This window comes from Colias eurytheme, chromosome 9, assembly GCF_061535395.1.
Source record: "Colias eurytheme isolate Ceu_HAF_F1 chromosome 9, ilColEury1 Martin Lab GWU primary, whole genome shotgun sequence".
Lineage (NCBI taxonomy): Eukaryota > Metazoa > Arthropoda > Insecta > Lepidoptera > Pieridae > Colias > Colias eurytheme.
In genome coordinates this window covers 7,433,963-7,452,525 of record NC_142988.1, presented here as the reverse complement: position 1 = coordinate 7,452,525, position 18,563 = coordinate 7,433,963, and the positions used below count along the sequence as shown (strand labels likewise).

At 34.8% G+C, this 18,563-nt stretch overlaps 1 protein-coding gene across 3 annotated transcripts in view; it reads right to left on the bottom strand.

Annotated features, from left to right (window-relative positions):
* Eip75B (Ecdysone-induced protein 75B) overlaps positions 1 to 18,563 on the bottom strand; it is a 40,512-nt gene that overhangs the window by 8,213 nt on the left and 13,736 nt on the right. For 2 of the 3 annotated variants that reach the window (XM_090105803.1, XM_090105805.1), the window contains exon 2: positions 2,788 to 2,876. In XM_090105803.1, the coding sequence (XP_089961929.1) occupies positions 2,788 to 2,876 (89 nt within the window). Of the gene's footprint in view, positions 1 to 2,787; positions 2,877 to 5,553; positions 5,915 to 18,563 lie in introns of those variants that run through there. The other variant, XM_090105804.1, reaches the window with a different exon arrangement.

Sequence of the window (18,563 nt, the reverse complement as noted above, 5' to 3'; positions counted from 1 at the left end):
TAAGACATTGTTGCAATTGTAAATTATGTACCTTCTACTAGTGCTTTGTTTTTTTAAGCATAAACTACTGAGTAAAATTTATATTATTTGATTTCTATAAAAATGTGGGATAATAAATATTATATGTAGAAGACTACTTTAGGTATCAAAAATAAATGCCAAAATAGGGGATGATAAGTGAATCGTAATAATAACATGTTCAGTAATTGCGGAACGAATAACTAAATAATTAATAATTAATAATTATAAATTTGGGAACGCTAAAAATTTATAAACTTGATGGATAAAATGAACAAACCATGGGAAATAAAATATTGAGAACTAAAAGTAATTTTTTAAACTATAGTTCAGTCAAAAGTTAAACTCTAAAAATTAAAGCAGTAAATGTAAACAACACTACTTATATGGTTTACAAAAATACCTTTCTAATAGATAAATTGTGCAACGCCGCAGTTCGAGCTGCTCTCAATAAATAAACAGCGGGATCAACGAACTTTAAAGCTGACAGTTCAAAAATAATGTAGGTTATGATCATGTTGCGTACATACATTCGTTGACCGTAAAAGTTGTTACGGCAAGGAGGCTGTAAGTCGGAGGCGTGCGGCGCTAACGATCAGGTCATCGACCGTATGCCCTGCACCACGGATCGGTGCCGAAAAAATAAGCGACCCACAACGCGCTGAAATATGTCGGCCAACGTACGAACAAAGAAACAATGAGCCTGCGTATTGATGCAGTAATATCCTAACACGTGTATACTGTACACTAATGTTTTCAGTGGCATTCATTAGCGTATAAAACAATTGCATTTTATAAATAAGTTGGTACTCGGCAGAATGCTATTTATAGTAGTGAGTCAGAGAGATCATACGATGCCAAATAGTAAAAGGTAATAGGTTAAAAAGAGGAGCATCTATAAATTATAATACTATGACGCGTGCACACTTTTTTATTTGTTCTTGTTAATTTATAATTATTTAAATTATTTCATTTGATCATTGAATGTAAAACAAATTTTTAAATTTATTGTTATTACTTTTATATTTTCTTTGTGAGCAGCTTATTTATAAAACATTAGTAATGAAATAAAATTAAAAAGTGAATGGATATATTAATTAATAAAATTATAATATTGTGAATAATGTAAAGGCAATAAACTCGGGTTCGTTGACATAAGTGCGTACAACATACGACCCGCGCGTGGCGTTCAGCAGCAGTCATTCATTAAAAGATGTTTGAATATACTGTTGTATACAGCGCCACCTAGCAGTGAGTAGACAAACTATAGTTTCTATATTGTACGTACAGGTGGCGCGCATGTCGCGCCTCTAAAAAATGTTACGACATTGATCACCGTCACACGGATTCGTTTTGTTTAGAAATTGTATAACTATGATAATTTATACATTTGAAGATTTATAAAAATCTGTTTTTGTTATTCTTTCTATTAAAAATATTGTTTCTATAAACAGTGAACTTTGCTCTTTGATATTGGAGTTGGAGTAAATAGAAAGTGAAAATAGCATAATAAACTATATAATTAGCAGGGGGTAAAATATAACATACCAAACCTATGTAACATGATGTAATGTTTCTAAACATCTATCTTTGCATCTCCGTTAACCGTTATATGAAAACAATGACGTTTAAACGTAATCAATTTCTTTTGTTTCCTTTTACCTAAATTAGCATGATTAAATAACTGATGAAATAGACGTGTTTATAATTTACCTAAGCACCTATATTGACTTACGTTTATGTCTGCGGTTACCGACCGAGCGTGCGTGCGACCTTCCTTTGTCATTATTTTATTTTATTGGAACCACGACGACTTGTTTTAAGTTTTACCCTTTTTATTAAACCAGGACCAGACATATTTGGTCTGGTCATTTTGTTTATGTGCTAGATGTGTTTCATCAAAAAGTGTAAAGTTCATTTTAAGCACCAATTATACTAATAAAAAATCTAACAATGTTTTGTTAAAAATATGAATTTTATTTATCGAAACAAGGCTATCAAAATCCCTACGCATTCAGTGAGTTGTCATTTGTTTTTTGTATAACCTTTGTATGGCATTTGACCTCAACCTTTGCTTTTATAAAGTAAGAAATAAATAAGATGTTCCCGTGTGATTGTTCTGGGGCAATTGAAATAAAAATATGAGAATAGAATTTGGGGCGCAGGGACCTGATCGCTTATATTCGAGGCCAACAGGTATCTTAGCCGATCGTCCTAAAAAATGTTTCTCTAGCTTTTACACTCGTTGCCCTTATTGTGTTGTATTCCATTGGATGTTGGAGACTTTAAAATGTTATTTGCCGAAGGTTAAGTTACATACAACATGTATTGAATATACGAAATTTAAATACGATTTACATCAAAAATACCATGGCCAGGCTTTGTTCAGTCGACTACAGTGATTGTCTTCCGCGTGTTGCGGCCTTGTTTACATTCTAGGACATCGAGACGGCTTCCTTTCGTCATTTATAAAAGTAATGCTCCTTTAATATCATAACTACAACTAACAATTAACATTATAGAGCGACGCGAACTTTACATTTCATGTTATTAACTAAATCATAAGAAATACAGTAGCGCCAGTAGAGTGATAGTCGATTGTGCTTGTACGATATTATTAAATATAATCTAGGTATACATTTCACATAATTAACATTTCATTCTCACATCCATCTCTCATTTACAAAAATTCGTAATATCGGTGTTAATGAGCATGTGACGATTGTCCCAAGTTATCTTACATACAAATAAAATATTGTTTATATTTACCTTGCAGCCTTCACAGGAATGCACTCCATAATGGAAACCGCTAGCTTTATCACCACACACACGGCACAACACTGTTGTACCGTCAAATTCTGAAACAAAATAAACAAGACTTAGAAAACATCCAACAACTAGTTTCGACGAGGAAAATATTTCATAAAATACCTTAAAATTTTTAGATAAATTACATTATAAACATTTGCCCTTAAACAAAAGGTTGCTTTTAATAAGGTGACCTTGTATAACATTCATCTGATATTTATTTTACTAATTTGCAGATAGTTTGCCAAACACGTTATTTGGCACTCACGACCTTTATTGATACCAAAATAGTGTAACAACAAGTAAAAAGAGAAAATGACAATCATAATAAAAAATGTACAACATAAATAATATGATTTATGTTTGGCTCCCGATGTAAAAACATAAAGTAAAAGTCGCGTGACTTCAAGACTCTCGAGTCTATTAAAATAAAAATATTGCTTTGTGTCTGTCCTATTTAGATGAAACTGAAAAAAATATGAGTGTGATTGCTTTTCTAATTTTAACTCGTACCTGTTGCGTAAATGCAATTCTAACTGGTGTAACTTGTAAGCGCGTGACGTAACCACATTATGTTGCATGCGTTGGTGACACTGAATAGTTATTTTAGAAAGCGTAAAATCTCTCTACTGCATTTGAGCGAAGTCGTTGACCCTTTAAGTGCGAGTTACATTCACGACTAACTCGTAATACTCCGAGCAATAGCTCGATCAATAGATCTATTTATTTAATCTCGGTAACGAATAAACATATATTAGGAATAACTATGTGTAATAACAATTAGTGGAGACTCAATGAAATAATAAATGACAAAATCGATTTCGTTAGTAGGTCAGTGATAGATAAGAAACCGGTGACAACAGGTGTGACGTCAGATGTTGAATTAGAGGTAGAGGGCGCGCAGCCTCGATCAGGAAACAGGTTCGTGCGTCGAGCGCCCCCAACCGCTCTCACTTTTCCCTTCGTGATGTTTGTTTATTTGTTAAGGGAGCCGGCTTAGGCTTTTGGAAGAAACTTTCTATTTCTGTTCAACATTTGCCTCGGGTCGACGCTCCGAGCGCTCGCTTTCTATGGTGATACTTTCTTTTTTGTGTTGACGCTTCGCTCGTAATCTATACGAATAGTTTATCTCATCTCGCGTATGCGCGGTAACATTATGAAAGTGAGTATAAAGTATTACAATAGAGCTAACCGCGAAAGCGATACGAGGCGTAATCGGTGCAGTTGCAAGAGAATAATTATTGTAAGAGTAACTCCTAGCGTGCGCCGTGCAGTCATTTCACCTCGTATGATGCAACGCCTAGCGTTTTTCTGATTGGCTCGTGTGAGAGTCACTCGCTCGTTACGTCAATTAAAGAGGCGAGGAAAGTGCACGAGAAAGTCTCGCGACCACGTAACTCGAACAGCTGCAGTCGAGCGTACTAAGCCCGCGGAGGCGCGTAAGAAGCTAAAGATCTGTGTCAGGGTATTGTTTATTTGTAAATAATATTTACATTACGCGCACAGGTTACAGCGCTTACAATTATGTTATGTATGCAATGGCACGGTGTATATACCAAGATGATGAGATATGTCTTGTAGCATGTTATCTCAAAGCTAACCAAGTGCATTCTAAACGAGCGTGAACAAGCTTCTCTTGAAAGTAAAAGTGGTACAGCGAGACGGAAGCTGTTAGAACATTGAACCTAGTGGCGTGACTATTTCTTTTTATATTATACTTATCACACACTCATTAATAATTTTATACAAATATAGCTATTACGTAAATCGCAATAATAGCCATTAATAAAATATGTCACGGTTTCAGATGGAAATATGTAGTTCCCAGGTGTAACGGTCTGTTCTTTTGTTGTTAGTCTTGTTACCTACATTCAAGCAATTTAACAGAGAAAATTACATTTGCACTTAATCGATTAACTGCGATAAGATCATTAGGAGTTGTAAGGCGAATGTATAGGAATGATTCCCCGCAGTTACAATTTATGAATTTATATTGAACCCTATCGATTGGAAGAGGGTTAAAGAATATTATTCTCTGAAGTGTACATTTTGCACAATGTTCGTGTTAATTGTTTATATTCAGCCCTTTCATGCAATTTTAAAATTTAATCCATCAACATTTCGTTCTGCAATCGGATCATAATGCTAAACGCACATTACAAATACATTTTTTACCCCTTTATGGGAAAGGTAAAGAAATCATTAATCAATTATTTTACATCATAATCTGTCTTATTTTGTGAGACAGCTGTATATTATATTTAACTTAAATCATTTCTTAATCAAAATAGCAACTACCTAGGTATAAGAAGTAAAATTGAGTTTATAACTGCTAAAATTTGCGAATTATGCATAGGAAAATATACCTAATAACAATTATATTTTAGTGACAAAATAATGTTTGGGGACAAATAATTAATTTAATAAATTTAGAAATTACTGTTTTCATTGCTACCTATATGCACAAAATTTATGAAATACATGTTTGAATCCGTAAAATTTTTAATGTAGAGCGTTGGAAAAAATCAGCTGTAATATTAATTTAAAAACTAAAAAAAATATATATCACATTTTATCAAATGAAAAATGTTTTCAAATATATAAGATCCCATTAAAAATATATTTTTATTGGAATGATGAAATTATATTTATTTTTATTTTTATTTATAATTCATCAATACAGTGTATAATTTTTTTTGTGAAATGTAAACAGTCCGGAGTCCATACCTATATGAAGTTCTGGTTCTCGTTCCTTATGCACCGGACTCATCATAATGTTATTGTCAACTGGCGTTGGCGTATCGTAACGCCCGTAACTGCTATCCGGAGACATCACAGAGTCATTAAAGATAATAACTAAACAATAATAATTGTCCTCCTACACACAACACTACACCGAAGTCACATCTGAGCTGTGCAGCTCTTCGACACAAACGTCCTGTGCACTCTGAGACTGGATATAGGACAGGAGTGCATGGGCCGAGGCGCGCGGCCGGCACGTCGCGAAGGATGAAGGTCGCTCGTCCCGCAAAACTGCCGCTGCACGCGCCGCGTGCGTTTCACTCGAGCTCGATCGACGAACTGAGCTCGGGCCGTGCGTACTTTTGATCGTAACCATACAAGTCTCCCCTTAAGAGTGAAAGTCTGCAAAATGATCGCGGCTCCGTGCGATACAATCGGTTCGGCGCTGGATAGAGCGCGGCCAAACGAATATAGGCTCTATCGGACGGCGAAGCCTGTCGGTCTGCGTTTCGAAGTGAGACTCGGTGCGCTTCAAACTCCGGTCTTCGAGGTCATTGCCGCGTCGCGAACGGACCAATGGGGAGCTCGCGCAGACGTGCGCGTCGAGCCATTGGAGGATCGGCAGCCCCGCGTCCCGCGTCCTCGCCGCGCGGCGAGTTCGAAGACCCGAACCTTGCGGGCGCACCGCGGCCAAGGTCGCGTGAGAGCGGTGCGGACTGAGAGCTCGCCGGAACGTTCGAGTGGGACGAAGCCGCGGCCGGTTGCGTCACACTACTAAAATATTTTTGGTGATGGAACGCGAGTGAACTTGAACACGAAAACGAGCTAATGGATGGCAAGCGCTGTAGGTCGCCGCGTGACGGACTGACCCGCTGCCGCATCGGCCGGTTTGCCCAATTCTTTCGTAGGAACCCACTTCCCTTAATAACTCTTACTAAACTGTGTCTTACAAATAACATCCCTCCAGAGTACAGGTACAAAATAATGTGAACCTGTTTATAAATAAAAACAATGATAAGCTTCTTTTAGTTTAATTTGAAAAATGCTATTAATACAATATCAATAATTACAATGATCATCTTTTAAATTAAATAAACAAAAATGTTTTACTTAATTAAATAATAATCATTCGAAATTTAAGCAAAACAAGAAAAGAAAAATGGCGCATTGATATTTGATAACATATTTTATTTCGCACATAAAGGTCTGAAGAACGCATCGTAGGTATAGGCTTATTGATAAACAAGTTTCTATAACCGATATGTACATGATTCAGTTTTATATAACACTTTGTATAGTTACGCATCAACCGAATTTAAATCGTATTTCAGAACAAATAAAGCTCTTATCAGTTCATAGAGGAAAGTTATTTATATGAGATAAAGACGAGCGGCGGTGGGCGGCGGGGAGGTGAATGACCTGTAAATTTTGGCGCAGGCCGGTCAAGGCCACCGCCCGCGCAGGCGCTTTGCAAAACCCTGAAGTTACAGAGTTTGCTTGCTGCTTTCATAAAAACTTCTCACATTTTGAATGATAATTATATTTACTAATTTCTTCGTTTAATCTTTTTTTAGAGCTACAATTTAATTCAAAAAATTAAACTTCTATTCTGATATTTTGAGTGATATACAGGGTGTCCCGCTGTTGGTATACTAAGCTCAAAGGAGGTTATAGTTTTGCATACGCTGAGTACGTAAAAAATAATTAAAAAATTCCAGACGCATTTTTTTTTCATATAGATGAATTCTTAAAACTCTATGTGTACACCCATAACAAGCGAGCCGCCCAACTTTGCCACCAGCACGTGAGCTATCGTTTAAGATTATGTTTTCATAGATAAAATGCTCATATTAGAGAAGCGGTATATGCCGGCTGCGCGAAGCTAGAGAAGAAAACATGGATATTCAGGAAAAATTTAGCAAAAAATTTTGTACGTAATTTACGTATTTTTTACGTGATCAGTGTATGCAAAACTACAAGTTCCTTCGCGCTTAGTATACCAATAATTTGGAAAATCCAAAAGTGCACGCCTCATAATTTTTTTTTAATAAATATTTATTAGTTATTATTTTTGTTTATTTAATAACAATTAAACCACATCGAATCAAACCCTGAAAAATGAAAGGGTTCTATTCCTGAGCATACTCAAGCGTAAGAGAAAAAAAAAAGACTCGATTAGTAAAGTATTTCGGTCGCTATCGTGTTAACAAGAAAAAGGATCCGCACATACAGACACACGGACGTCCAAGACAGAACTTTTTTAAACTGTTTTTTAACTAGTTTAAATAACAAAAATGACATCAAAAATATCATGAACGTTAAAAATAGTGTTTTTTCTTAATATGTGTGTGTATGTTTTATCTTACAAGTGCAATGTATGATACATAAAGACATTTTAAGTTTGAAAAATCAGATGTTTTGCGCGAAGTGACAGTAGTACCCACCTCAACGCTTCGCTTATGAGGCGTGCAATAGTGGGACACCCTGTATATACTACATAGTATATAGTTCTTAATTATATAACTCTGAAGTCTGAACGTAACGTAGCGTAGAAATAGTAAGGTACTTATGGCAATGTGCTATTCAATAATTAAAGAGTAATATGTACTTGAAAGTTGCAACAACTTGTCAAGGAATGAAACATTCATTTTATTAATTTTTTTGCTCTTATTGAGATGAATTTCCCTTCAATTTTAAAGGAAACACATTCTTATAAGGTTTCGCCAATATCCTCTAAGTAAATGCAATATGTATCAAAAAACGCAAAATAAAAACCATATCGCAAAAAATGTACCTATTGGGTAATCGTTTGACATTTAAAGGAATATTTCTGGGTTATTACTAGTTTGTTTAGTTTTTTCTATACTTTTTACAATTTTAAATATACATGTGGAATTTATTTTACATATATTTAGAATTAAATTTGCTAGAATCTCTACTTCGTGTTTGTTAGATGATTTGAACTGAAATGTAGAGTTACCATAATATATTAAAAGTTAAATTGATATAATTATAATTTTATTATGCACACTCGCTATAAATAAAAACAATATGAAATTGTAGCAATACCATATGCGTGTTTGTATTAAAAAATTGCGTACAGTGAAATCCCATTTTTTTATTTCCTTCCGACATCCTTCTAACTTTTTAGTATGGGGTCGTCAGTATCAAATTATATGGTATTTCAAATGGGTAGTTTAAAAAGGCAAAATACATTCTATATCGACTGAGAAAGGTGGTTTATTCTGTTTTGCCAGGTCATAATACATTGAGTGTTGCAAAAAATGGTGTCGTCCCTCGGTAGCCACATGTATATTGTATGCCTCGCTTTTAGCCAGTTGTGTTGTGACCATAGAGCCCAATTTAGATTGATCTTAGAGAATTTTAATACATTGAGTGTTGCAAAAAATGGTGTCGTCCCTCGGTAGCCACATGTATATTGTATGCCTCGCTTTTAGCCAGTTGTGTTGTGACCATAGAGCCCAATTTAGATTGATCTTAGAGAATTTGCCTTACTTTTTATAATAACCGGGTTTTATATTGTGTGCAATTTATGATCGGTTTTTCTACTTCCGGATTTTTTTATATGATAGTGAGAGTATTGCGAGTTTGCTTTTGCCAAAAATTTATCCCTTTCAGTTGTTTAAACAAAGGACTCTTTGTTTTTTACCGCCCGTAATAACTTTCACTTACCTTATGGTATTATTATTAAGGGGGCGCATAAAGCAAAATAACCAATCTTCTATTAGATGATACGTGTAATATGCAAGACCAAATCTAAAAAATAAAATATATATCAAACTAGATGATATGTTCAACGATTCTGTTTAATCAAAAACATAAAATATTAAAATTGACTCGATAAAAAAAAATCACCAAGTTAACTCTAATTTTCACACTTTTACGTTTTCTACTTGACATGGTAATACGATCGTGACAAAATCAAACGTTTATCTCGAGAAAAAAAGAGCGCCAAAAGTGGTTTATCGCAGATAAAACCAAAACTAAAAGTAATTACACAAAATGCTCTGACAAATATCTTGCAAATGTTTTAATATAATTGTTTATGAAAAAAAAATCATAATAAGTATTACCATGTCAAGTAGAAAATGTAAAAGTGTGAAAATTAGAGCTAACTTGGTGATTTTTTTTATCGAGTAAATTTTAATATTTTATGTTTTTGATTAAACAGAATCGTTGAACATATCATCTAGTTTGATATATATTTTATTTTTTAGATTTGGTCTTGCATATTACACGTATCATCTAATAGAAGATTGGTTATTTTGCTTTATGCGCCCTCTTAATAATGACGGATGAAATCTCTTCCACCTTACAAATAATTAGAAACATGTAAGAATAAATAATACTGTTGCAAACAATTATTGAAAATGTAAAAAGTCTGGACTGTTATTGTGCCCCAATAACCGACAATATACAATGCGCATGACAGAGATTATTATGTTGTTCGAAATTGTGAACGGTCGTTAACAGTCGCCCTTTAAAAAGTCAAATGTAACAATTGCAGGGCCAGACGACCTTCTCGCGACTGCGGACCAAGGACATTGGGACAATGGGCCAAGCGTGCCGAGCCCATTGGAAAACGGGTCTTTGCGCATAATTTATTGCACATCCATGTAACCACTCATAAATTAGTGGACAGCATTATTTACAAATGCGGTCAAGGGAGCATATTCTCTCCTAACAAAAGGATTTACCCAATTACATTAGTTGTAAATGAGCTCTTAATAGAAACATTATTGACAGACAGCGTTACTGTATCCGAGTTATGGTTCAATGCACAATTAAATAAACATAGTGGTTTCCTGGAAAAGATTCAGTGTGTATTATTTATTTTATGAAACTTGAATTGCAACAACATTGTAATTGGACGAAGCGGTTGTGAATCCGATGTTCTAAGAAGTCACGAGGAGCCTCGTCGACATTTTGTTTGGGACTAAACATTTGCGACGTGAGCTCAGGTCAAGGCCTCGCCGGGACCGGTGTATGAGCGCACTCGAAACCTGAATCCCCATCGAACATTTATGTGCTGTTTATTCGTAACTGCCATGCATGATATATTTTAACGAACAAAAATATAGAGCTCATATTTTTGGTTGTATTTCAACAGTGGTGACAACTAAATGAAAATGAATAAATCATAAACAATTTACTTTGTAAAGTTGAGCAGCGTGGATGTGTGCTCCGCGCTTTGACGAGTTTTTTCAAAGCATTGCGAGGTCAGCGCAAGTCAATTACCCCGTTGGTTGCTGCGACGTTGACGATACTCAGCTCGCAATAATCGCATCGCATGTCTTATTTATATATTTTATCTGCTCATTTTATTAACTGATACTAGTTATGGTTATCGAAACAAAACGTTAACTTTCTGTTTGATCATATTATAGAGTTAAGATGATGGAAACATTGTAAGAACTGTTAAATAAAAAATCATTATGCGAATAAGGTATGAAAAAAAAAGAAACTTGATGGTGTTAATGCCGTTAGCATCTACTAAATTTTCAATTATAAAGGAAAGATACGAATTAAAAAAAAATACTAATATATTATAGAGCACAAAAATATAGAACACGTAAAAAATAAAAAAATGCTTTTTCGCGATTTAAGATTTTACAGTGTCAGTAACGCCATGGTAATTCAGTAGTTCGTAATCAAACAAATATATTTTTTTTCGACTCTACGAAAAACCAAGGATCACCAAAAATATTATAATATACAATGTAGAGCCGACAAAGCTACACAATTTAAAAATTGCGGGCGGCCTTTCTATGCCGGGTAACGTGTTAGGCAAAATGAATAAGCATGACATACAAGCCGTGTGATCCGGACGCGCTCAATCGCTGTGACCTCATGATTCGGCAACCCGTACCAAGGCCAAGGTCGGGTGCTTAATAGCAGATAGACGGGGCCCCCGGGCGGCTAGATGAGAGCCAGATTTAGTATTAAATTACGACGTTCGTGCTGCATTTACATAACACATACATGAATGCCAGCGATCTAGATTGAATATTGTACAAAGCTTATTAATTCAAAATAAAATGATCACTGTGTAAGTAGCATAGAAAATGCTATGTAGAGATAAGAACATTTTTAGTTTTTAGCAACAATAATGGACGAGGTATTGGCATTTGGCACTAGTTCCATTGAGAGCTATAATAATATTTAGACGATCTCTACATACAAACTTAAAAAAGCAAATTTTGATTGATTCATTCATTTTGGGGCAAAGAATTATACATTTATCCTTATTCCTTACACCCAAGCTTTACTCTAAGCGGTAAAAATACCTGTCCTTTATGAATGTAGATTAGGCAACGAATGAAGTATGTATCCTATATTTCATTAGATGATAGATCATAGTCATACCAAATATCTGAACTTTGTTTTTGATTAATTTGTCAAGAATTGATTAATTGTCTTTGTATTTTTGTAAAAAATGACCACGCAATAACTTATAATTGAATATGACATTATTGGAAGGATTAAATTTTCAATTGTCCATATTTGCTTCATTTGATATATTACAATGATTATTTCCTTGTCCAAACTTCAATGCCGAATCCAAACTAACCGCAACTGGCAACTCCAAGGTAAACCCGACATGAGGAAACGGCAATCTCAACTACACTTTTTCTATTTTTAAATCTTGGACTATTTTTGTTTTAGAGCTTGTGACACATATGAATGCGCGACCAATAACAAAAACACATGAGGCAATTTAGAATAAAAAAGGCGAGTTTAATTCTTTTTATATCACATATACATTATGCCACATACTGCTCTATATGTAGCTGTAGTTTGTATACCAAAAATATGTAATTAACAAGGGGGTAGAGTAACTCCTTTCTCTCTCCATTTATGCGTCATTTTACCTTGATATTTTATTCAGAACCCAAACTTCCTGCTCCTGACAGAGGACGACTACGTAAAGACTATTCACTATGTCATATTGAAAGCTTTCAAATGATAAATCTTGAAGGAGATTAAAATAACCATGTCATAACTAATGCTCATACATAATAATGTCAAAGGGCATCTATTTTAAAATAAATGTTCGACTTTATTAGAATTTAATGAGATTATAAATACAGCATGCTTTATTGGTAATAAGTAGAGTTGTGTAGTTATTTGTGTAATTAGAGCGAAGCGAGCGCACAGCGCACTGCTGATGCACTAGGTTGTATAATGCAACGGAGTTGTGTGCGCGTTACGTTGCATTACTCACTACTACACAACAGGGACAAGAATGAGGAAGTGTATTCGTTTCCTACTGTTACATTTACTCGCCCTCTTTACTTTAGATAACAAGTGATTGTTCAACAACAACTTTTCTGTTCTGTTTTTATGTATCGACAGTAAACACCGGCACTTAATATTCAGCTTATAAGATAATTCTATAATGATTTGTCGTTTCAATTCTCAATAGGTAGACTGTGTTTACGGCGCCGTATTCTTTCCACAAACTTCCGTGAATTTAGGTCTAAATCTGAATTTCCTCTCGGATTAAAATTTGACAACATTATACAGATTCGCTCTGATTTTTTGATAGACGCTGCGTCACTTTTGTTCGCGAAAAACATCAATACACTTGAACTCGAACTGAATACATTTTTAATGAATTGTGTGCCAGATAAAAGATAATACGCAAAAGCTATACATACGCGTGTAGGGATAAAAAATAATATTTTGAGGTGGTGTAATGTTTGGAAGTTATTACAAAATTTCTTGGACAAAAGTGGGGAAGTTATATTTATAGATCATCCGGCGGTAGCCAAATGTACCGATAATGTTGCTCCTAACCGTGTTTTTCCCAATTAAACTTGTTCGCTGTGCTTCAGCTACGTTTCGTGGCACGGTCTCTCCTCGCATAAAAAGAGCCTCCGTGAGATTGAAGCGCGGATTATTGCGCAGCATTTGCTCCTGAAAACGTGTCCGAAGAAAGTTCACGGCCGCGCGTTGACGCCACCACCTGCCGCCCCGCAGCCCGCGCCCCTTGCCGCTTCCCCGCCAACGCTTCCGCACCCGCCACCTTCCGCGCTCTCACCTCGCGCCCACGTTATCCAGCCTCTATTGCCAGTATCGATCTATATTGTACACATAATACGCATCATCCTCCCTATGACCTTTAGCTTAATTGGGGAAATTTGTTGTTGTTGAATCTGACATTCTATTGTATCCTATATTTCCACCTCCCGCCCTCGTGAAATTATTTATAATATCTGTAATATTTTCAATGTATATTTAATACATTATATCAATATGTTAAGCTATCTCTATCTCTTATAGCTTATCTCTCGTCTCGCTTTAAGAAAAATACTGGAGATAACATTAGAGAAAAAAACAAGTGAAAAGAAAAACATGAGCAATTTTTCCATGTATCGAGATGACATTGAGATATCTGCCTGTAAGGTTATTGGAGGTTGAAGAGGAGCTTGGTGAGCAGGGGGCAAGGAGGGGAGGCACACCATGGCCTTGGTTCGTTCGTTGGCCGCACGGCGCGTGTAGTGCTGCGATAATTTCGGCGGTTGCGCGCTCGAGTCTACTGACCCCGCAGTTGTTTGCGACGCAAATGATCCTTGACTTTATTTAAATCATCTATTCCAAAAACCTTTGTACAATAGGGAATAAGACTGGCTATATCACTGAAATCATTATGTGGAAAATCTTGGAAAATATTTTGACTAATTTAAAAAAATTCTAAGCCATATAATTATTATCTCTGGTCCAAACCACCGAATTCGATTGAAACTTGTGCTCATATTTTAAAAATCTTTTTTATAGTTTTGAAATTAAATGAATAATATAGTTAATTAATTTTTTAAACAAAAAAAAATGATTTATTGCATAAAGATTAAAGATGCACCCGGTTAAAGTCAGAAGTGTGTTTGCGAGTGAGGAGAAAGTAGCGCGTATTACCTATAGGCAACTTTCATTTTAATACAGACCGGTTCAAATCACTTTTTTCTTCAATGATCCATACTCGTGTACCATTATATTACGTTTAATTATAATATATTACCATTGAAAAATTGATATTGTTTATTTATAAGGATTATTCAATAAAATTTACTAAAATCCGTCGTTTTTGGGAATGATGATATATTATTTATTCTTTCATTTAGGTATGTAAAAGTTGATAGATGTGACCGTGAACCCAAATTAAAACTCGACTTAAAGAAAGTAAAAAACAAAATAATATGATAAGAAAATAAATGTTATTTTATTTTATCAAGTCGATAGCGATTGTTTGATGTTTCCCTTATTTTGTTTAAGCGCTCTAGTAGAGTAGACTGTGGAGTGTAGGTTTTGAAGAGATTTATTTAAAAAAATGTAGGGTTGTACTTTATATTTTTTTCCCCATTACTTCATCATTGATAAATAATTTAAAGAAAAAATAATGTAAATGTGTATTATTTTTTTGACTTTATCCCGACATACGAAAATGGTCAAATTCCAAACATATGAAAAATATATCCGTGTCTATTTTATCGATACATATTTTCCTTCTTCCACTTTTCTTACTGGCCCTAACCAAGAAAGTAAACATTTTAACCGCACGTGGCCAACGTGCAGTATAATTTTTTGCATCCATATTTTTAGCAACGAGTAATTATTGCCTTGCTTACTATTATGTGTACTTCCTTGTTGTACAGCTGGTGGTGAAACGCGGCACCAGAAGGCACCTTGTTATTAGTAAAAAGTGGAAAGGTAGAAGATCGTCATTCAAATTATTAAGTCCTTTGTGGTGTATTTTTTAGGTGTTCTTGTACTTGGAATAGTGAAAACATATGTTCGCGTGCCATTATAGGAACGTGTGCCATTCGCACATGTCCCATTTGATATAAAAAATATGTTCGAAAGTTTTAACCCTTACACTATTGACAAAGATGTTACATTGTAGTTAACAGCCACCTACTATATTATATTTTAACATCATTCTACGATTCTTTAAAGTGTTAGTTTGAAGTATCTCATTGGTGCATGATCACATGAGACAACTTCCTAACTTTAGTTACGAAGTCGTATATAACCTAGCTCTATTATCTCACAGTTGCTAAGTATAAGCCATTTTAATATCAAAAGCAGAAATGTGTTCAAAGAATTGCTAGGAGACATCTACAGTAAGTGCTGGTGTCGGCGACCGTAAGCGCGTGCAATCAACTCCGCGAGTGCGTATAACGGTGCCACTATGGTGTACCACTGTGCCAACTATTTATAAAATTATATAACATATTACATGAATATTTATGTAAGACACTCAAATACATCGATGAAAAAAAACCATTAATTTATAATCCTCGACTTCACGTAAGAAAAGCAAACTTGAAAATTGGAACAGATCAAAATAATTCCAGTAAAGCTTTTATTGATAACTAGCGGTCCGCCCCGGCTTCGCCCGTGGTACATATTGCACGCCTCATAAGCGAAGCGTTGAGGTGGGTACTACTGTCACTTCGCGCAAAACATCTGATTTTTCAAACTTAAAATGTCTTTATGTATCATACATTGCACTTGTAAGATAATACATACACACACATATTAAGAAAAAACACTATTTTTAACGTTCATGATATTTTTGATGTCATTTTTGTTATTTAAACTAGTTAAAAAACAGTTTAAAAAAGTTCTGTCTTGGACGTCCGTGTGTCTGTATGTGCGGATCCTTTTTCTTGTTAACACGATAGCGACCGAAATACTTTACTAATCGAGTCTTTTTTTTTCTCTTACGCTTGAGTATGCTCAGGAATAGAACCCTTTCATTTTTCAGGGTCTGATTCGATGTGGTTTAATTGTTATTAAATAAACAAAAATAATAATTAATAAATATTTATTAAAAAAAAAATTATGAGGCGTGCACTTTTGGATTTTCCAAATTATTTATTTACGTTTTCTCTACATAAAAACCATCCTCATACTTCAAGGAATATAATAAAAAAAGAATTATCGAAATCGGTTCAGCCGTTCTTGAGTTATGCGCTTACCAACACATTTTGAGATTCATTTTTATATATAAGAAGAAGATATGTTTAGTTTATACTTCATACGTATTAGGACTTTCACAAAATTTCTCAAATGGGTTTATATGTATAACTGCCGTTTGTAGTCTCACAATACTCAAATATTCAATTGATTTTTTTTTGTTATATATCGGGTACTCAATAATGGGGTGGTTTAAGAAAAATACAATCAGAGCAAGGGTCGAAAGAAGTTCACAGGGTCATGGAGCATTTAATAAAAATGGGTTAACTGCTAATGATAAAAACAGGTCATCAGAGATTTTAAACACTAACGAAAGAAGAGCGCGAGCGTAATCAGTACGGTCCACAAAACGCAAGCTAATGTAGACACTAGGCAACCCTGAGATATTATTGAGAATGGTATCTTTTTTTAAGAATATAATCGCCGTTTTTTTCAGTGTAAGCTTTAATAGATTTATTACATAATATTTTATTTATATAAAGTCACAATTTAAGATAGAATACAGATTCTTTACACATCAAAATCGTGACCTACATATTGTTCCATGGACAAGCATAAGGAGCCCATTAATAGCATCTGCTCCGTTAAAAAAAGTAATAGAAATCAACAACGTAACCCTTAGACCGGATTCTATTCAGTTTCGATTTTTAGGGATTTATATTTTAACCTTTTCCCAAAAAAAATGCAGGTAAAGTAAATTTGTGCAATGATAAAAAATCACAGCGCGAATCGACCTACCCTTTCTTTGATCTCGGATTTCAAGAACAGGTAACTCCCAATTTTTTTGTACAAATATGTGTATCTTTGTGCAAGTTTCGCGATATTCAACTCTTCTCTAAAGTTGTAAAAAACGCGAATTATTGTTTAATCGAAATCTTTTGGACACAAAAAAGGGATTGAAAATTTGAAAGATTAGTTTTTTAACTTCCTTTTGTCGTGCGAATTCGCAACCGACATTCCCAGATAGATGATGTATTATATTTTGAGTTAAACGATATCTCGATTTTGGGGAAGATTCTTAATATTCGTTTTAATGATAAAATATCAGCGGGATGTCTCTTGATATTTTCACAACATTGTATTTTTTAATTTGAGATTGTCGTTGAAGAAAGGACAAACATTAAAATTATAAAGCATTAAGAAAATTAATACACATTTGAAAAATAGTTTGACACCCTAAAGTGTAAAGTATTTTCATAAGTTTAAAAAAATGTATAGCTAACCGCTTGATTCATTTCGACTACTTATTATGTATAACGATATTCTGGGAACAATTACGAAATTAACAATGACTAATAGGTGTGACAATTTTGTGGTCCATTTACACACTCGACGGGGAGTCTCGGACCTCATTACCGCGTTTTCAATGTTCCTTGTTGCATTTTTTTCCAGCGAATAATTTAGCATCGCTCAGATATTTAAGTAATAAAGCTGACGTGGGACGAGGGTTTCTCTATGTCCGTCGGTCGTATGCATTAGGAGTACAGTTGGAATGGCATTAGTAAGCGATTGCACGACAATTGCGACGCGATGACGGCAGTGGAGTTCGCGAGTTGCAAGCAAGTATAGGGCGAGCCCCGTTAGGACGGGGTGACTGACTTCACCACTGCTGCCTGGTGCATTGTGCTCTAACGAGAACGCATTACTGCAATCATAACTTCTGCTGAAAAACTTACCAATATCTTCGCACCATAGGATTTTCTATTCTACACACACTCACCTGAAACAAGAAAAAAATAAATGAAACCATTTCTCATATTGTGATATGTTATGTAATTTAAAAGTGCTCATAATATTCTATATATTAAGAAAGTATAACTAGAATACCGTGTTTTAAAATAATTTTTGTGCTCGTATCAATTGATTAATATTTGCCCCGCTATGTTCATGTGTATCTTAATGATCGTTAAACAGTTTTATTTTCCCTCACAGGAAATGTACAGGGTCAATGTTCGTAATGGTGTCATTCACTGTCGAAGGTGACTGACTGTCGA